General features: G+C 44.3%; 1 protein-coding gene across 6 annotated transcripts in view; it reads left to right on the forward strand.

Annotated features, from left to right (window-relative positions):
• The window catches only part of GCNT2 (glucosaminyl (N-acetyl) transferase 2 (I blood group)), a 252516-nt gene that overhangs the window by 81664 nt on the left and 148942 nt on the right, over nucleotides 1-21910 (forward strand). For 3 of the 6 annotated variants that reach the window (XM_071210963.1, XM_071210967.1, XM_058285213.2), the window contains exon 3: nucleotides 4636-6058. In XM_071210963.1, the coding sequence (XP_071067064.1) occupies nucleotides 5125-6058 (934 nt within the window). In that variant the 5' untranslated portion in view covers nucleotides 4636-5124. Of the gene's footprint in view, nucleotides 1-4635; nucleotides 6059-14552; nucleotides 16041-21910 lie in introns of those variants that run through there. The other 3 variants (XM_071210965.1, XM_058285216.2, XM_058285214.2) reach the window with 3 other exon arrangements.

Below are 21910 nucleotides of genomic sequence, written 5' to 3' on the forward strand. Positions count from 1 at the left end.
AGCTCTAACCTTGGGGCTCCAGGAGTCCACCCAGCAGGGTCCTTTTCACAAGGACACCTGCCCCATGTTGGCACCAAACTGAAGAGGGACCACAGGGTCCTTGGCTGGGTTTGGTCACTCAGTGCAGCAGAACAGATAGGTTCACCGAACTAGGCTAGGAAGGAAAAGTGAGTTTATTCACTGGCAAGAGACTGGAGATGTGCAATCTCAAATCAGCCTCCCTGTTAAGGGTTTTTCTCACAGTTTCTGCGCCCCTCCCTCCCCCTGCCACCAGTGGATAGGTTTTTTAAAAAGACAAAATAAGAAAATATACATACAGAACTTAGCAGAGGGTTTGGCACATAATAAGTACTCCGTTCATCAACTCAACAAGTATTTTTTGAGCACCTGCAAGTATTTGCCAGGTACTTGAAGAGAAGCTGGGGATACGGCAGTGAGACACACAGATATCCTCTTCATAATTAGCTTAATAATTTTCTAGAGAGAAGAACAATGAACAAGATAAACAGGTAATACCACAATCGTTTAAAATAGTGGTAAATACTAAAGAGAGTTTTCAAAAAAGCCGAGAAGAAGTGGAGAGTGAGGACAAGATTGATATATATATATTTTTAGATTTATTTTATTTATTTCTCTCCCCTTCCCCCCACCAGTTGTCTGTTCTCTGTGTCCATTTGCTGCGTGTTCTTTGTCCACTTCTGTTGTTATCAGTGGCTTGGGAATCTGTGTCTCTTTTTGTTGTGTCATCTTGTGTCAGCTCTCCATGTGAGCGCCGCCATTCCTGGGCAGGCTGAAATTTTCTTTCGTGCTGGGCGGCTCTCCTTATGGGGCACATTCCTTGCACATGGGGCTCCCCTACGCGGGGGATACCACTGCGTGGCACGGCACTCCTTGCGTGCATCAGCACTGCACGTGGGCCAGCTCCACATGGGTCAAGGAGGCCCGGGGTTTGAACAACAGACCTCTCATATGGTAGACGGACGTCCTATCTACTGGGCCAAGTCCGCTTCCCAAGATTGATATTTTAGATAGGGTGGGCAGGAAGCACTCACTAAAACTATGGCATTTGATTAAAGACCTAAAGGTTAACAATTATTATTAGTGTTACTATTATTTTTCTTCCCCCCTTTCTTACTCAGTAATCTATGATAGAATTCAATTATCATGAGGAGAAGAAAGAATATATCAGGCAAGAATTTATGGAGAAAATAGGAACCACTCAAGCTGGAAGGAATTTAATTCAGGAAATTAGGTGATTACAAAACCATAGGAAGAGTTGCAGAAGTAAAGTTTAAGAATTTGGTAGTTTGCCTACTACCAAAGTCTATGCACCTGCATGACCCTGTGGGAGTAGTTATATGAAATTATATTTCATATCTATTTTCAAAATCTTTTACAAGTGATTCTCATCAAAAGAATATAAAGCAGAAGACAGGTGGCAAGGGATTCTGGGAAATGTAGTTCCCAGGTTTCCAACCCCTGTGATAAGAGAACAGCCAGAATTGAGTCTGGTTAGGAATCTATCAAAGAGAAAGAAAAGGAGCTATGTATCAGGCATTGTGTCAATGTCTTTGTATCAATTTAGTCCTAACAAGAACTCTTATTATTGGTAGTATATTATCTTCTCCATTTTAAAAATGAGGAAACTGGGGCTAGGATAATCAATTTTTCCAAAGTCACATACCAAATAAGTTGTAGAGCTAGATTTTATTCCTAGGAGGTAGGATTCTAGGCTCTGCAATCATAACCACTCTGCTTTTATTTGCCTATGTTCTCTATCTCTGGAAAAAAGGATAAAGAGCGAGGCTAATTATACAATAATCTAGAATATCTAAACTTTTTTTAACAGTCAGTAGCAGTTATTGCTCAAATATTCCAACTATATTTTTCCTGCAGTTATATTTGCGATGCGTTTTTTTAAAGCTAATTTTTTTTATTAAAAGCCTTTTTATCTTATTATTTTAAAAATATATTTATTTTAATTTTTAAAGAAGTTTTAGATTACATCAATATTACATCAAAAATATAGGGGATTCTCATATAGCCTATCCCACTACTTGGCCTAGTATTATATATTACCTAAGAGTTGCCTTCTGAAAGCCTCCTTGTTGCTAAAATGTGGCCTCCCTCTAAGCCAATCTCAGCCTATAAATATATTACCTCCCCACCAGCATGGGACATGACTCCCAGGGCAGAGCCTCCCTGGCACTGATGAATCCAGAAAAAGACCTTGACCAAAAGGGGAAAATATAAAATACAAATGAATTTTTATGGCTAAGAGACTTCAAAGTGAATTGGGAAGTTATTCCAGAGGTTACCCTTATGCATGTCTTAGCAGGATGTCATTGACTTCCCCAGTAAACAGTGCCTCAAACAGTGGGGCTTCTAAGGGCTCTAGAGACTCCTTGACACTATAGGCAGGGCAGACAATCTCAGGAATATTTGGCATCTTGTCAATGGACCTTACTTTGGAATAATGCTCCCAATGTAACAAAGTTGTACTCATTTACAATTTCCTACACATGGCTCTTCTACCTCTTTTATTTGAACCTATAATTAGCACTATATATGTTAAATATATGCCCCAGAAACTTAAATCTTCAATCTGTTCATATGCCAGTTGAGTCCTGAATCTCAGCAGAGTTGCAACACTTACTCACAAGTTCATTGGACTCACCCAAGACAACTAACAGAAGGATGATGGACAGTACCTATCCCAGGAAGTGGAAAGTGTCTACATCTGCAAGCAATAGTTCCTGCCATCTGACATGGGATCTAAGCCTCCTCTCAATTACAGACAGATGGATATTACCATCTGTATTAGTCAGCCAAAGGGGTGCTGATGCAAAATACCAGAAATGGGTTGGTTCAATAAAGGGTATTTATTTGGGGTAGGAACTTACAGATAATAGGCCATAAAGCATTTGCTACTTTCCTCACCAAAGTATATTTTCTTGTATTGGTGCAAGATGGCTGCCGATGTCTGCCAGGGTTCAGGCTTTCTGGGTTCCTCCTTTCCCAGGTCTTGCTTTTCTCTGGGGTCAGTTCCTGTGTTTTCTCCACAAGGTCAGCTGTGAGGCTTTCTAGGCTTTGCCTCTCTCCACAAAGTCATCTGTAGACAGTTAGGCAAACAGCTTTGTCTCTCTCTGGGATTTCTGCTGTGTTTAAGGAGCTGTTTCTATTTCTCTGTGTACTTCTCCTGGCTCAGGGTTTCTCTCTCTTCCAGGGGCTTGCTTCTCTTTCTTCTGTATGCTTACTTCCTGGGGCTCCAGCTCAAGACTCCAGCATCAAAACTCCAATATCAAAATGCCTCAACTCTGTCCTATGCTATGCCTTTTATCCGTGAGTCCCCACCCCTTGGTGGGTGGGGACTCAACACCCTAATGACGTGGCCCAATCAAAGTCCTAATCACAACATAATCATGCCCAGGTATAGACCACATTACAAACAACCCAATATCTATTTTTGGAATTCATAACCATATCAAACTGCTACACCATCCAAAAATCCTCAAGGTTGAAGAATGAACAAACTTAAGGGGGATGCAACTATGAACTAAAGTAGACTTATTATTATTGTAGCAATGGAAGAAGCTGTATCATTGATGTAAAAGCAGTGGCCACCAGAGTTTCTGAGTGGAAGGAGAGGGAAGAATAGGTGAGACATGGGGGCATTTTGGGAACATTGGAATCATCCTGCACGATATTGCAATGATGGATACAGGCCATTATACATTTTTCTCTAAAAAATTGTGCAGGGCAAAGTGTAAACTATAAATTATAGTCCTTGGTTAGTACAATGCCTCAATATGTGTTCATTAACTGTAACAAATGTACCACACTAGATGTTAATGTGGGAAAGTCTCACAGCTTTTATCCTAGTTGAAACAAAAAAAGTTAATCATCAGGGTGACATTTCTAAGAAGGGTCCAGAAAATTAGTTTTTTGCTTTCCCAAGTTAGTTTTAAAATATTCATGGTATCTGGGTTCAGGCAATCTTGGGGTGATAAGGATGGAAGGGGATGGTATGGATGTGAAGGTACAGATAATGATGGATGCAAGTAAACAGGTGAAGGAGTGCATAGTTAAATATTTTTGGTGGTGTTAAATCTGATTAGTGTTAAATATGTAGCTCTGCATGCCTCCTGACATAGGAGCAAGAGTTACATTCAATTTTTCTAACATTATAAGGTATAGTACAATGCCTCAATTTTTAAACTATACTGGATATTTCCAGAACTATAAGGTTTGCCAGGGAAAGCAGTAGCACACCAAACCTCAAGAATGGGTGAGAATGCATCAAGAAAAGTTTTGTGGAGAGAAAATCCCAGGTGGAAGGCCAGTGGAGTCAGAAGGGCTAGTCTTGAGACGTGGTGCTCTGATTAATTCCTTATTCGATATCAGGCAAGTCAGAGTACCTTTGGGCTTCAATTTCCTCTTGTATAAAATGAATATAATGTCGATGCTTATCTCACAGGGATGTCAGTGAGAAAATGGAGGCAAATATATCTGGTAGAATATTAGTTATAAATCGTTTTTAGTGTTCTCCAATTGCCAATGAAAAAGTTCATCTGAATAATCTGTAAGATTCCCTGCAGCTCTGAAGTTCTGTGACTTCTTGATTTTTATTTTTAGGTACAAACACTGCTGTTGAGAAACTCTGGGAGTTGTCAAGGTAAATCACAATCTGCTTCAGGACAACTGGGACTCGGAAGTTGAGGACATATCACCTTGTGGGCAAGGGTGATGCCAATGATTGTGATGGTGGCCCATTCCGGGTGAGGTGGCGGCAAGACTGACAATGCTTCTACCCTTACCCAAATAGAAAGACCATCCCTGAGTTGGCAGCCATGGCCAGTTTTGCAGGGTCTTCTCTGTGGGGTGACCTAGATGAAGCCGCCTGACTGTGCTTGGCTCTTACTTGGTTGACCCACTTGCCTCGGTGGCTCACGTTCTCCATCCACTCGATCCCTTCGGTGTAAGGGAAGGACTGCAGGCTTATGGTTGATTCCGCTTCCCTAAAGGGAGTGGCAACATCTCCATCCTTGCTGCAAGTAAGAAGTTAGAGCCAATTTCCCAAACTTCAGCTCTGGTGAAGTCAAGCGAGAGACACACAAAGAAGAGATGATGGTCACAATGAGGCTGAAGATGTTTGGATTTGTTATAGGGCTCATGGTCCTGTCTATAACTCTTCTTTTCCACTATACCAACAATTTAGTCCCACAAAAATACCTGAGCGTAGGGAATATCTCAAACACTTCAGTCCTCGCCGAAGTCTGTGATAGGCTTGTGACAGGGAAGAAATTTTTCTTGGATGAGAATAGGCCAAAGACATCATTTGGAGATGTAACTTGCCAACAATACATGATCCAGAATCACTATATCATGGAACCTCTGTCCAAAGAAGAAACTGAGTTCCCTCTGGCATATATCCTGGTCATCCACAAAGACTTTGCAACTTTCGAGAGGCTCTTCAGAGCTATCTACATGCCCCAAAATGTCTACTGCGTTCACCTGGATGAGAAGGCCACAGCTGCGTTCACAGATGCAGTGAGAAAACTACTGAGTTGCTTCTCAAACGCCATCATGGCCTCCAAGAGGGAGTCTGTGGTCTACGCAGGGATTTCCAGGCTCCAGGCTGACCTGAACTGCCTCCGAGACCTCGTGGCCTCCAAGGTTCCCTGGAAGTATGTGATCAACACCTGTGGGCAAGACTTCCCCCTGAAAACCAACAAGGAAATAATTCAGTACCTGAAAGGGTTCAAAGGGAAAAACATAACTCCAGGGGTGCTGCCCCCTCCGCATATTATCAGAAGGACGAAATACGTGTACTGGGAACAGAGATACCATCTGTTTTCCTTCATGCTATATACATGGATGAGAAAAAGTCCTCCTCCCCATGATCTCACCATTTACTTTGGTTCTGCCTATGTTGCCCTCACAAGGGAATTTGTGAATTTTGTCCTTCAAGACCGAAGGGCCATTGATTTGCTTGAGTGGTCCAAGGACACCTACTCTCCTGATGAACATTTCTGGGTGACGCTAAATAGGATTCCAGGTACGTGGCTCTTGATTTCCATTCTATGGTGTGCCCATGAAGTCCTGTGACATTTACGTGTGGATACACATAGGTACTCACCTATGTCCTTATGTACCCGCATGTATTTTGGAGACTAAAAATTGTTGATTTGTTCTTCCTTCTCTTTCTGCAACTGGTCTTGAAAGCCGTTGCGTTTTTTGCATTTCCTAAGCTGCTTCACACCGTTTCTGGGAAGAGGGACATGACTAGATGCATGGGAACAGATGCATGGCTGCCCTGAGCCTGTTCCCTGGAACCTGAGCCGTAATTCATTTCCGGGAGGGTGAGGAGCCCTGAGCCCCTCCCGTTTATCTAGCCGTGGCAGAATCTGCAGTTCTGAGAGAAGTGACCCGCTCGAGCTGTGCGATTCCTTAGGGACACCACGGAGCCTGGGTCCTGGCCTCCTCACGCCTCACTTCCCGCTCGATGCTACTGCCCCCTGTGTGATTTCCCCTCTCCGATGGAGAGGGAACAGACTAAACCTGTTAAGAAATAGCCACGAGTCTGGGGCGAGAAGTTTTCTTACCCGAAACTAAATTTCAAAAAGGAGGCACCTTAATGCACGAGGGGTCCGTGAAGGGAATTGGAAAAGTTTCTCTGATTAAAACGGCCGTGGACTGGGGACATCGGAGGGGAGTCCCAGGAAAATACCAGAGAGTAATTAATGATCATATGCCCTTTACTGAAGTGTCTTCGTGGGAGATGCAATTATTTATATATCCAGGGAGCTGTCTCTCCAGGTAGCTTCTGCTTATAACACACTTCTGGAGCTGGAAGCATCAGCCCCAAGCCCTCCAGGATCCTGTAGGGAGGGGGAAAACCTGTATAGGGCTGCACCTGCACTACCTTAACCTCAGCAGTCGACCCTAGGTAGGGCTCCCTCCAGATGTGCACCCTCACCTCTGGGCCTCTTAAGGGCAGGTAGGGCCTTTGGGGGTGGGACTATAAGGAGCAAACAGACCTTTGTACTTCCACACTCCTCTTTTTTTATTCTACTTATATCAAAGGTTAAACTGCCTTTATCAAAAAGAGGCCCCTTTGCTTCCTGGCAACTTTATCTTCCTGAGAACCAAGAAAGATAGGTGGAAGCCAAGTTGCTGGGGAACTACTGGGGAAGCAAAGGGCAGGGGAATTGTCTCCACCTAACATTACTTCTCTTCAATCCCTGAAAGCACTTTAAGATTCAACAGACACGTATGCATTTGGGCTCCACTTATATTTTAGACTCCCGGAACCTAGTACAGTGCCTGAGTTAAGTACACACACACACACACACACACACAATATTTGGTGAATGAATCATGTGGTCCTTGCACATGAAACTTCTATCTGAAGAACTTTTTGAAAGGATAACACATGTGTGCAAGTTGTTTCATTGTGTGGTGCTCCTACTGGGAACTAGGATTTTTCTTTCATTTTGTTGAGTCATTAGTATCCATATGTGCTAGTTTCAACTTCTGACTTTTTTACTGAAAAGGGGTAATTTTCATTTCTAATGGGATGGCTTCCATTATGGCCCCCAAGTTCTCTTCAGGCAATGGGAAATGTACTTGTCAAGGTCTGACATTTAAAATGCATTTTTAGTCACTCCGCCAATATTTCTGTGAAGTAAGAACTTCATTCGATAGTTGGTAAAGCTGAAAATGATCACCTGGAAAAGTAAGTAATAAAAATTTTTTGTTGCAATGCCGCAAAAACCAATCTTCCGAAATTAAAGACAGATACGCTAAGTAAATCAAAACTCAAAGCTACTTTTTTGGTTTTTTTTGTTTTATTAAACTTTTTAAACTTGGAAATAATTTTAAGCTTACCGGATGATTGCAAAATTACAAAATCCCTACAGAGAACTCCAAAATACACCTCCCCCCTCATACCCAGATACCCAGATGTACCAAGTTTTACCATTTTGCCACATTTGCCATGCCTTTCTGTCAGTCTGCCCATCTATGGTGATCTAGTTCCTAAACATTTGAGAGTAGGTTGTATATATCATTCTCCTTGGACGCTGCCATGTCCATTTCCTATGAACAAGAATATTCACTTATGTAATCACATTAAAGACAACTATCAAATTCCAAAAACTTGACCTCGACGTGAATCTTACAGTCAATATGCCACTTTTTTCAAAAGTCCCATCAGTCTCCTGCAGTGTTAGAGCAAGCCCATGTTTTTCTTATTTTTCAGTTTGGGCCTTTGGTAGTAGTCTCCTGTAAAGAGAGTCTTTTTCTCCCACTTGGTGGTGGAATAGTCAATAGAGCAGGGGTTCTTAACAAGGGGTTGATGAGCTTGAATTTAAATTAAAAACAAATCAAAGCATTGTTCTTGTGGGAATGTGTTGGTGCGGGTGTGATATATTTATTAAATAATACACAGTATAGCGTGGACTTAGTAAGGGGTCCGTGGTCTTCATTTGACTGGCAAAGGGGTCAGTGGAACAAAAAAGGTTAGCAACCCCCGCAATAGAGAATAGACACCAATCACTGGTTTGCAGGCAGTGGTCCTTGGGGAGACTAACTCCGGGTCTGGGGCCCCACAGGGCACCCCATTTCATTGCTCACTGTTCTGCTTAGGCAGCTTATTGCAATTGGAAGACGGGAGGCTCGGTTTTTTCAGAAGTTTCTCTCATAGCAGGAACACTGCCCTCTAGGTCCTTTAACTTCAAAATCAAATAAGGGGGAAGTGGACCTGACCCAATGGATAGGGCATCTGCCTACCACTTGGGAGGTCCACGATTCAAACCCTGGGCCTCCCTGACCCGTGTGGCGCTGGTCCGCACGTAGCGCTGATGCGCGCAAGGAGTGCCCTGCCACACAGCGATGTCCCCACGTAGGGGAGCCCCACGCACAAGGAGAGCTACCCAGTGCGAAAGAAAGTGCAGCCTGCCCAGGAGTGGCGCCACACACATGGGGAGCTGACTCAACAAGATAATGCAACAAAAAGAAATACAGATTCCCGTGCCGCTGACAATGACAGAAGCGGACAAAAAGAAGAACACGCAGCAAATGGACACAGAGAACAGACAACTGGGGCAGGGCCGGGGGTGGGGGTAGGGGAAGGAGAGAGAAATGAATAAAATAAATCTTTTTAAAAATTCAAATAAGGAATTTCAGGAGGAATAGAATGGAGGAGGGAAAGAGTAGAAGTCTAAAAAGGTGGGGGAAAATGAAACTGGTTTTACCTTCTCCTAACCTCTGAAATCTTGCCCAAACTCAAACTTGAAGATGGAGTGGAGAAAAGTTGGGCTGTTGACATGCCCTGAGGTTGATGGGCTCAGACTCCTTCCTCTGCTGCATTTGGCATTTAAAGCCTTCGACAGATAAAGTAGATACAACCCCAGGTATTGGTTCTTTTGAGGACTACAGAGACCCACAGGTTCTATGGTCATGGCAGATGGGGTTCACTGCCATGTCAGTTGGCCTTTCTTTGGAGCTGGTGTTTCTGTGTGATGGAGCTGGACACAGATGGGATCTCTTTTCACAAGACTTTCATGCTACTTTACTGGAATTGTAGTTGGTGCTGGGGTTTAAGATATATCTAGGGGATTTGAATCTCTGGACTGACAATATGATATAGCCAGGCCCTGAGCCTCAACAGACTTCAACTCCTACACTCTGATTTATTGGACTTACCCCACTCAGCTAACATGGAGTTGAAGAATGTCAACCACCAAACCATGGAGCCTAGAGTGCCTACAACTGAAAGCAGGAGGATTGCATCCAGTATCCATGTGGAATCTAAGCCTCCTCTTGACATAGATGTGCAATGGACACAACCAATCCAAGGTCCACAGAGAAAATGTGGCATTGGTGTGGGAACGGTAGCCATGGGGGCTGCTGGGTGTGGGGAATGGGAGGAAGAGATGAGATGTGGAGGCGTTTTCGGGACGTGGAGTTGTCCTGGATGGTGCTTCACGGACAATTACGGGACACTGTAGATCCCCCCAGGGCCCACTGGATGGAACGTGAGAGAGTCTGGGCTATGGTGTGGACCATTGACCATGAGGTGCAGCAATGCCCAGAGATGTACTTACCAAATGCAATGGCTATGGCATGATGATGGGAGAGAGTGTTGCTGTGGGGGGAGTGGTGGGGTGGGGGCAGTGGGGTTGAATGGGACCTCATATTTTTTGAATGTAATATTTTTTAAAAATGAATAAAGAAATTAAAAAAAAACTTAATTAAAAAAATAATAATAAAGCCTTCGAAGGGCCAAGTAGCTTTTCCTTTGCAAAAGCAGCTGCAAAGCACCTTCAGGGCAGGGCTCTTAACATTGCACTTGTCACCTGACCGAGCTTGCGTTTCTCTATTTTCCTGTTTTCAGTTATTTTATGTTAAATGATTGCAACTCTTGCTCCTTCCCCTGTGCCTTGTCTTTCCTGTGGCTTTCCCTCCAGCTCTGAAATTAGCCCAGAAGTCTCTCGCCGGCACTGGGTTAGATGCTTTATGTAAGTGACCTTGAGAATCCTCCCAGCACCCCTGGGAAATTGGGGTGCTTTTGTTTTTCCAGTTGAAAAACCGAAACTCAGAGGCGTGGGGTACTGGGCTAGAAAGGAAACTCTGAAACGGAGACCTCAGGACCCCGTTCCCGTGTGATCCAGTAAGCTATACTTTCAAGTTCACCCGAAAGGAAAGCCACAGTGAGGCTGTGAGGTCATATGACTTGGTCCAGGGGCTCCGATTCTGAGAGTGGATTTAATCCCACTGGAGATTTGCTGACACATAACTCACTGTGTGTTTGTAATAAACCCTGTTATTTCAGGCCATTTCCTGTGGTAGTGTAGAAACACTGAGAGTAAGATTGGGGTACTGAATTTAACAGAAACAAATACATAAATAGAGAAAGGAAGAGGAGGGAGAGACAGAGAAGCAGAGCAGTGAAGGACAGAATGTCAGGTACAGTCCTTCAGACTAGAAAACCAATTTAATCCAGGCTCCTCTTTCTTTGAGATCTCATCTCACCAGGCTTTCCTAGACACTGAGGAAGTTTCCATTCAGCTTCCCTGGTTCCTGTTTTTGATACGGAGATGCTGTCATGATAAAATAAATACGTGAAAAGCCCTTTGGGCATTATATGGGCCCATGGATAAAGAAAGACTTTCTACAGTGAGTTGTTTAGATTAAATCGTTAATGCAGTCATTTTAGTGTAACAAAAATATATATCCGGAGTGAGCCTTTATAAGGATTTAAGTTATGTAGAAATAAACAGTTAGAGGTTGAACTCGGGAAGAGTCCTGAATACAAGCCCTTCCATCTGTTGAGTGATGAAGCCGCAAGTCTATTCTGGTTCCCAAATTCTTTAGAACTCTGTCTCCTACCCCACCACTGCCGCACACTTAGAATTTGGGGTATTAATTTTGATTGAGTGTTCAAGCTGGAATGCAGAACTTCTTTCCTTGGTTGCTCTGTTACTTCCCCATCCCTAACTACCAAATTTAGCACAAATGACAGAATACAGAGCGTGGAGTCCAGAACTTGGAAGAATAATCAGCGATAGCTTACAAAAGGGTGTAGGGGAAAGCGAAAGGTCAGGAGAATTAGCTATTTCCACCTCACCCCCCAGACTCCTTTTTAAAATGTCTAGCATTATTAAAGGCACTCTTTCAAAGTATTGCGAATGTTTCCAGAGCTCAAGATCCAAGGAACTTCACAGCATTTCAGGGGAGGTACCATTAAGAACTTCACTAGAGCAAAGTTCTAAATGCAAAAGCTCATCACCCAGTAACCTTAAGTTCAGTGAGCTGTAAATTCAGAGAAAAGTGGGCAAATGATTACAGACACTTTTATGCTTGAAATGGCTAAAGGGAAAGAACTGTGACAAGAATGAATCGATGGAAAGAAAAAAAAACACTAAAAAACATAAAACACAAAATATCAAAAAAAAAAAAACAAAAACAAAACCCAAGAAACAACAAAACCCAAAAAACAAAATAAAGAACTGATATGATCATCTGGAACTATCTGGAGCAGAAGCATGATACTCACTTCTTCCTTTAATTGTCCTTATAATGAGTTTCATTTGTTGTGGGCAAAGGAAGCCTAACTAGAGGGATGCTAAAAATAAAAAATTAGATTTTAGTCATCACCTCCAAAAAGACTGCTCTTGTATGACTACTGTATTGAGGAAGCAATTTGTTCAAGAGAAATCTAGATAGACACATGAAAGTTGTTTATGCAAATAGATATTTGGGTTGGTTGAACTCTACTTCAGGCCATGTAGACAGGAGTGTACGCATCTGAATCACACTGTAGAATCTTTCTTAACACCTTTGAAGACGGATTCAGCTAACTGTGGAGAATTTCCCTGGTACTTTCTCATCATCATTTCTTTTTTTCTTTTTTTAAAGACTTATTTTTTAATTTTAGTTCTCTTCCTTTCCCCTACTCCCAGTTGTCTGCTCTCTGTGTCGGTTCGCTGCATGTTCTTCTGTGTCTACTTGAATTCTTCTTGGTGGCACCGGGAATCTGTCTCTTTTTGTTGCGTCATCTTTTTTTTTTTAAAGATTTATTTATTTCTCTCCCCTCCCCCCCACCCTGGTTGTCTGTTCACTGTGTCTATTTGCTTTGTGTCTTCTTCTTTGTCCACTTCTGTTGTTGTCAGTGGCATGGGAATCTGTGTTTCTTTTCGTTGCGTCATCTTGTAGCGTCAGCTCTCCGTGTGGGTGGTGCCATTCCTGGGCAGGCTGCACTTTCTTTCACACTGGGCGGCTCTCCTTACGGGGTGCACTCCTTGCGCATGGGGCTCCCCTACGCAGGGGACACCCCTGCGTGGCAGGGCACTCCTTGCACGCATCAGCACTGCACATGGGCCAGCTTCACACGGGTCAAGGAGGCCCGGGGTTTGGACCACGGACCTCCCATGTGGTAGACAGATGCCCTAACCACTGGGCCAAGTCCGCCACCTGTTGCATCATCTTGCTGCGTCAGCTCTCTGTGTATATGGCGCCACTCCTGGGCAGGCTGCACTATTTTTGCTTGGGGCGGCTCTCTTTGCAGGGAGCACTCCTTGCGCCTGGGGCTCCCCTATGCAGGGGACACCCCTGCGTGGCATGGCACTCCTTGCTGTGGCAGCACTGCGCGTGGGCCAGTTCACCACATGGGTCAGGAGGTCCTGGGTTTGAACCCTGGACCTCCCATGTGGTAGGCAGACAATCTATCAGTTGCGCTTAATCCGCTTCCCTCTCATCATCATTTCTGGTGTTCCTGGTATATGTGAACACCCAGCAATCATTTTAAGGCATTAGCTTTTAACTGGAAAATAATAGCTCTGGTGTGTTCTAAAATAATGGTTGTGAAGACAGTGTCCAGTGAAGACCAAGTAGCAATCTGGAAATATTATGGCAGAGTATTAAGTGCAACAAGCAGGATGCAAAATTGCATTTTCTCTGTGTTCTTGATCAAATCAGGACACGTCTGTCTATGGGCAAGATTTAAATGAGAGTATGGAAAAGTGAAAACCTTGTAATGACAAACAACTTAGACCTGTCGTCTTTATAATTGAGAAAGTGTTTCAGGGAAAAAAGGTACATTGACGATACCCACATTCACAGAAATAATTATACATCTCTTACAAATCCTTATTACCTAGACTCTAATCTAGTGTGGCCAGGGAAACTGGGAACTGAAACCTCCAGCATGTTCGATTGCTGACCATGCGTGAACAGGTCTGGGGGGGTAGAAGATGAAGAGCAAGTGAGCGCAGGAATCCTCTGTGCCAATTGCCAAATAATACTAAACCGCTAAATGCCGCTCTAGATGTATGGGCTCCTCGAAATGGGCTTACAGAGGAAGGAGTAATGAATTCTACTTCCCAAGAAGATTTCAAAGGAGAGGTGGTAATTGTGTCATTTTCTTAGAGTGTGGGTGTGTGAATGTGTGTGGGTGTGTGTAAACCGCCTTCTTACTTTCTCTGACGGTTTTACCCAGGCTCTCTCAGTGCCTGGTGATGAAATCTTTATGCCTGATTTATTACCTTGATTTATTCTCACGAGTGACCTATGAAGGTGATGTAATTCTCCTTTTTCACAAATTAGGGAAATGAGATTCCATTTACAGGGCTTATAAATCTGAATCTAAGAACCTCTCTCTTTAAATTCTGGGAACATGCAAAACTCAGATGGCATCTCCAATCCCCCTTTCTGGCCATCAAGCTGTCCCACCCCCATCCTTCTTTAGCCTCGGTGAAATAAATTTATCAGTCACTTATTCTGCCTTTAGCCTCTTTCGGGTGACGATCGGCTGTTTTTGTTTTTGTTTTCGTTTCGTCTTAAAGGAAGTTAGCCTTTTTTCTTCGTCGTCCCCTAGTCACTTTGGGAAGTAAGTTAGGTGGTGAGGTAAGCTTGTAATGTGCCTTTTTCCAGGACTTTACCTAGCAGCAGAGAAAATAAGCCCTGGAAAGGATTTGGCTCAACAGCCAATCAGCTTGCCATGCTTGCAGCCAGTGTGGAGAGGTGTGTGTAAAAACAGGGTTAAGCGATTTGTTATTAAGCCCTGAATATTTATTGACAGAATGTCTCTCTAGGCAGTGTTCACAGGCTTAGAACTGAAGCTGCTAACTTGGCAGTGCGCTAAGCAAACACGCTCCGCCAGTTGAACGCAAAGATTAACAGGAAGCTGAGGAACTGACAGGGTCAGCAGCCCTCTGGGTGGGGAGAAGAGGCTGGCGTTGGAGCTGAAGGCAGTGACTGGCCCCTCCGTCAGCTCAGCCGAAAGCCACTTCCCTGCGGGGATGTGTGGACACCTGAGAATCAGAAGCCCCCGGAGGCAGTTTGTTTTGGTGGCGTCACAGATGACAGTTTAGCCGGAGGCTAAGTTAAGCCAAGCCCTCCCAAAGCAGCTGCTTCAGAAACGTGTCACAGAGAGGTGGCAATGCATCACAGAGGTCATTAAAGAGGCCAGGAAGAAAGAAGCAGGACAAGTGGGATTAACCTGGAAGGACATCCAGCGGGCGGTTATGACTTCTAGAGGAAAAGTAAGTTAAATATAGCTACACTGCGGTCCTATTTCAAGAGACGTGTTACTCACTTCCTGGTTTTCTGAATGATGAGATCTTGGAAGCGCTGTGTTTTTACCACGTCTTTGATTACTGCCCTGATCTTCATGTTTGTTTACAATAACAAGGTGCAAGAGAATAAGCGTTTTCTGAAGTCAGCCCTGTCCAACACTTCGCTCTTAGGAGAAGTCTGCCATCAGATTTTTAAGGGCAAGGCTTTTTACCTAACAGAAAATTCACTGAAAACTACTCGCAATGCCTCGACCTGCTCTGAGTACATGATTCAAAGCCACTACATAACAGAAACTCTCTCCGAAGAAGAAGCCGGCTTCCCTTTAGCTTACACAGTGACCGTACACAAAGACTTTGCAACTTTCGAGAGGCTCTTCAGGGCGATTTACATGCCCCAAAATGTCTACTGCCTTCACGTGGACCAGAAAGCGGCCGAGACGTTTAAAGACGCGGTGAGGCAGTTACTCAGCTGCTTCCCCAACGCTTTTCTGGCTTCCAAGATGGAGCCCGTGGTCTACGCAGGGATTTCCAGGCTCCAGGCTGACCTGAACTGCCTCCGAGACCTCGTGGCCTCCGAGGTCCCCTGGAAGTACGTGATCAACACCTGTGGGCAAGACTTCCCCCTGAAAACCAACAAGGAAATAATTCAGTACCTGAAAGGGTTCAAAGGGAAAAACATAACTCCAGGGGTGCTGCCCCCCAATCACATAATTGGAAGGACTAAGTATGTCCACAGGGAATCCTTGAACAAGAAAAATTCCCACGTGATTAAAACAAAAAAACGAAAAAGCCCCGCTCCTCACAACATGACGGTTTACTTTGGCACGGCCTACGTGGCCCTCACCAGGGAATTTGCTAATTTTGTCCTCCAAGATCGGCATGCACTTGACTTACTCTCTTGGTCCAAGGACACCTATAGCCCCGACGAACATTTCTGGGTGACACTCAATAGGATTCCTGGTATGTATGTCTGTTGTGTTTCGTTTTTATGAATGAACATGGGTGGTCAATACTGAAAAACTGCTGAGTGGAAAATAGCAAAAAAAAATTTTTAAATAACATTTTCAAATGTTAGAGTTCTTAAGAGTTTCAGATGCCCAATTAAAAAAAAATGGTTAGTAGCTCTTTGAGGTGGATGATACAACTCATATCCATTTAACAGATGAGGAAATTGAGGCTTGGTGATTAGTAGGGCTGGGATTTGAGCTCAGCTGTCTGACCTGATTTTTTTAATATAAGATTTATTTATTTTTTATTTATTTCTCTCCCCTTCTCCTCCAACGCCCCCAGTTGTCTGCTCTCTGTGTCCATTCACTGTGTGTTCTTCTGTGACCACGTCTATCCTTATCAGTGGCAACGGGAATCTGTGTTTCTTTTAGTTGTGTCATCGTGTTGTGTCAGCTCTCTGTGTGTGCGGCACCATTCTTGGGAAGGCTGCACTTTTTTTTGCACAGGATGGCTCTCCTTGCAGGGCGCACTCCTTGCACGTGGGGCTCCCCTACATGGGGGACACCCCTTGTGTGGGGGGCTTCCCTACACGGGGGGACACCCCTGCGTAGCACGGCACTTCTTGCGCACATCAGCACTGCGCATGGGCCAGTTCCCCACAGTCAAGGAGGCCCGGGGTTTAAACCGCAGACCTTCAATGTGGTAGACGGACGCCCTATCGATTGGGCCGAGTCTGCTTCCCTGACCTGAGTTTTTTTTTCTTTCAAAGGAGGTACCAGGGATTGAACCCTGGACCTCATACACTCCTGAGCTACACCCACTCCCCTCTGACCTGATTTTGCTGATATACCAAGCTGTCTTTCTGGACTAATAGACCCATTCTCCTTATATACTGCAGCCTAGAGACTTAACAAGAGTGTGAGGAACTACTGGGTGTGCAAATGAAAAATTAAACGTATTTTACCCTTAACTGTGGTGATGTTTAAAATTGGGAATAAATATTTTAAATTAAATTTGAGTGGGAATTGGAATATTATTATAGTATTTTTTGCTCCAGTTGAAGTTCCCATAGCTAAAGTCCTATCCTTTCAAAATGGGAGCAGGATGCAACTTTTTACATGTTTTTTTTTTTTAAGATTTATTTATTTATTTATTTCTCTCCCCTTACCCCGCCCTAGTTGTCTGTTCTCTGTGTCTATTTGCTGCGTCTTCTTTGTCTGCTTCTGTTGTTGTCAGTGGCACGGGAATCTGTGTTTCTTTTTGTTGCATCATCTTGTTGTGTCAGCTCTCTGTGTGTGCGGCGCCATTCCTGGGCAGGCTGCACTTTCTTTCACGCTGGGCGGCTCTCCTTACGGGGCGCACTCCTTGTGCATGGGGCTCCCCTACATGGGGACACCCCTGCGTGGCACAGCACTCCTTGTGCGCATCAGCACTGCGCGTGGGCCAGCTCCACACAGGTCAAGGAGGCCCGGGGTTTGAACCGCGGACCTCCCATGTGGTAGACGGATGCCCTAACCACTGGGCCAAGTCCGCTTCCCTTTTTATGTTTTTTATTTGCAAGTTCTTTCCTGGAACTGAATCAGAAATTTAGATCATCTCAGGGAATTCTAGTCCAGTGCCTTGGTTTTATAGGTGAGGAAACTATGCTTCAAAGTGGTTAAATGATTTGCCCAAACCATGCAGCTGATAAGTGAATGAGCCAATTATAAACTAGTCTCCTAAGCCTGATGTTCTTCTCATACTGATTTTCAGTTAGGTCTTGGTTGTTAATAAATTAACTCCACCTTTACATTTGTAAAGTTCCAAATGATTTGAGTAATCTCCAAATTGTTTACTCTGAACCTGTTTAGTTCTGCTAGGTTAAATTAAAATAAAAATTCAGGTTCACAGTCGGGGAGGGGCAGGGAATAATTTGGATTAATATGAGCATCCGGTTTGTGGTTTCTTTAGATTAGTGGGTCAAACCTGAAGGAATATTTCAATCACTTGGAGCTCTTTAAATTACCCAGTGCCAGGCCCATTCCCCAGAGGTTCTGACTCTCTAGGTTGGACAAGCCATCCATCTTTGTACAGCCTCCAGATGCTTCTTATGGACAGCCAGTGTTGTGAATCATTGCAGATGCTTGTTTTAAATGTTGGTATATGAACATTTAAGACTTAGAATGTTTTTTAAATCTGTGACTTTCCCAGAGCCAGAAGGGATAAAGTTGTAACAATAAAAGTAGGACTCAAGAAAGTCAGATGGGAAAAACGGATGTGGTTCACTTGATAGAGCATCCACCTACCACATGGGAGGTCCAGGGTTCAAACCCAGGGCCTCCTTGAGCCGTGTGGAGCTGGCCCACGTGCAGTGCTGATGTGCGCAAGGAGTGCCCTCACATGCAGGGGAGTCCCCCGCGTAGGGGAGCCCCACACGCAAGGAGTGCGCCCCGTAAGGAGAGCCACCCAGAGCGAAAGAAAGTGCAGCCTGCCCACGAGTGGGGCCGCACACATGGAGAGCTGACGCAGCAAGATGATGCAACAAGAAGAGACACAGATTCCCAGTGCCGCTGACATGCTGAGTATACACGGACACAGAGAGCAAACAACTGGTGGTGGGGAGTGTGGGGAAGAGGAGAGAAATAAGAAATAAATCTTTAAGAAAAAAAAAAGAAAAAAAGAAAGTCAGATGGGCAAGGCTTTTCCATACACAGCTGTTGAATAGAATTGTGGAGTAAAAGCCCCACCCCTCGAGTATGTTTTGCCAAGATCAGGTGTGAACCAGGCTATTGAGGCCTGGGTGCCAGACTTTAAGGGAAGACATTGACAATGTGGATCCCAAAGAGAGCAGTCAAGTAGGCTAAAAAAACCACAAAGAAAAGGGATAGTTAATCTGGAAAAGAGTTTGAGGAGGGATCACTGTCTTCACATAATGAAAAGATTTTCACATGAAAGGGAAATTGGACCAACTCTGTGGGTAGAAGGATCTAGGGTCCTTGGGTGGGAGATATGAGAATTTATCCATCTGGGACTAGATAAGGGATAAGTGGAAGCAGGGTCTAGAGAAATACTGCAAAAGAGAGTCTTCTCTCAAGGTTTGGCCAGGTGACCTCTGAAGTCTCTTCCCATGCTGGGAGTCCTTGATTCTAAATAATAATTTACTTCTAATAGTTTATTAAAGAGAAGCTTGAGCATAACACCCTGATTCCTCAACTTGGTTTTTACCTATTGGCACTTGGATTTTTATACTGCCAGTTAGTAGTAACAGTCAACAATTCAATAGAAAACAATTGTGCTGAATTGATACATTTCCAATACTATGAGCCCCTGACATAGTTTCTGTATTGTGTGTGGATGTTCACTGCGTGGCATGGGGCATCCTTGCTAGGGGCTGGGGACTCCTCACTAGTCCAGCCACCGCTTGCTGGACCTGGGGCTGTCCTGAGTGTAGGGTTTGTTCATGAGGAGATAAGGGAGTGAAACACTTGGGTGGCCACCTTTTCAAACTGCTACTCCTGTTATGTGGCAATCTAGGCCAGTTCTGTCCTAGGGGCCCTTCTAGTTGGCTTAGGTTTCTCTTGGGCATTTTAAGATGGTCGCAGAGAGCAGATGTAGCTCAAGTGGTTGAGCTCCTGCTTCCCAGGTACAAGGTCCCGGGTTCAATCGCTGGTATCTCCTAAAAATAAAACAAAACAAATGAAAAAATGAAACAACTTTCATTGGGGAGTGGATGTAGCTCAGTGGTTGACTGCCTGCTTCCCTTGTAGGAGGTCCTGGGGTCAATCCCTGGTACCTCATAAAAACAAACAACCAAACAAGCTAACTCTCACGGGGAACAGATGTAGCTCATTGGTTGAGTGCCTGCTTCCTGTGTATGACGTCCTAGGTTAAATTCCTGTTATCTCATTTAAAAAAAAAAGATTGTCCCAGTTGACTGGCATCATGAGGACTTATGATTATGGATTCTCAAAGTAATAGAACCAGGGAAAAAGCCCGAAAAACTGACCTCATAGGGAGGTAGATCAACACTGTCCAATAGAATTATGTGAGCCACATATGTAATTTTATTAATTTATTTTTAAAGATTTATTTCTCTCCCCTTCCCCCTACCCCCCCATTGTCTGCTCTCTGTGCCCATTCACTGTGTGTTCTTCTGTGTCCGCTTGTATTCTTGTCAGCAGCACTGGGAATCTGTGTTTCTTTTTGTTGGGTCATCCTGCTGCATCAGCTCTCCTTGTGTGCAGCACCACTCATGGGCAGGCTGCACTTTTTTTGTGCGGGGCGGCTCTCCTTGCGGGGGTGTACTCCTTGTGCATGGGGTTCCCCTATGCAAGGGGCAGCCCTGCGTGGCACAGCACTCCTTGTGCACATCAGCACTGTGCATGGGCCAGCTCACTACATGGGTCAGGAGGCCCGGGGTTTGAACACTGGACCTCCCATATAGTAGGCAGACACTCTTATCATTGAGCCAAATCTGCTTCCCCATATATAATTTTAGATCTTCCTAGTAGCCACATAAAAAATTGTAATAAAATAAAAGGCAACAGATGAAATTAATTTGAATAATGCATTTTATTTAACACAAAATATCCAAAATCTCATTGAAACTTGTGGCACTAGCAACATTTTAAGTGCTCAGGAGTGACGCACGGCTGGTGGCCCCTGCAATGGGGAGACCAGATGGGCCACGTGTTGCTGATGCTTTGGGTATAATGGCTGCCCTAGCAGCACAGAGGCTTCACCTCTGCCTGTTTGGCTTGACCTGCTTCCGTTCCCTGATCGGAAACTCTCGCCTCTTCTTCAGAACTTCCACTTGCTTATGGAGTCCCCCCGCCGTGTGGCATCTACTTTCCACATTGTCTCAGGCTGCCTGGCCTGCTGAGTACCACCCTCTCCGTGTCTCAAATTCCCCCTAAAGAGTCTTGTTTTGGGTCCCGTAGCCGCTGTACGAGTATCCCTGTTTGCATTTCACGTCATCACTCAGGCTGCTGCTACCCTCTCCGTAGACAGCTGCTCTTCACAGAAGGCCCTGAGATGTCCCGGTTGGCTGTGGCCAGGGTGGCAGGGTCATGTGGTTTGGGGAAGACAAACAAACAAACATGGCTAGCTGGGCATAAGAAGTCCCTAAAAGGAGGACTAAAGCCATCAAATAGAGGGAACTGTATCTCTCTCTCGAGAGGGTGGCTCCCAGGGCATTGGGGCAGTTGAGCAATTAGGCCCTGAACACTGTTGCAAGTATCTCTGGACGTGGCTCCTCGGGAAACGGAGGTTGGCTGTCACTGTGGGCCCCAAGGGGATGGGAAAATGGATGTTAAATGTGTGGAACCAAGGTAAATGTGGGGTAAGAGAGGAGTTTCACGAGAGTACACAAGGATGGATATAAAACATGTAATATTACACCATAAACATATAGCGGACGACAGACTGATAATGTAAACCATAATGTAAAACATAGGTTAACTAACAATTTAGAAAACTGTATATCCTAAAGTATAAACCCCAATGTAAACACAGATGTCACCTTGTTTGACAGCTATTGTCCCAGACTCTGTACATCACTTTAAGTAAATATGATGTGAATAGGTTGTAAGAGTATCGCTGTGGAAGGGAAAAGGTTTTGTGGTGGATGTGTGGGAGTGCTGTATATTGTATATATGAATTGCTGTGGTCTAGGGCTCTTGTGAAGAGAAGTTCAATAATTAGGGAAAAAAAAAAAAGAAAAAGATAGGATGTAGAATTTTTCCAAGTCAACACGTATTCAATATCTAACCTTTAAACCCATCGCTATATGCCATTTTGCTAGTAAGGGATCCTGACATTATATTGGGCTTCAATTTTCAGGAAGTTCTGGATCACAGAGTGGTTCAACAATGGCAGCGGAGGAATACTGGTATAGGATACTA

Source organism: Dasypus novemcinctus, chromosome 22 (genome assembly GCF_030445035.2).
Source record: "Dasypus novemcinctus isolate mDasNov1 chromosome 22, mDasNov1.1.hap2, whole genome shotgun sequence".
Classification (NCBI taxonomy): domain Eukaryota; kingdom Metazoa; phylum Chordata; class Mammalia; order Cingulata; family Dasypodidae; genus Dasypus; species Dasypus novemcinctus.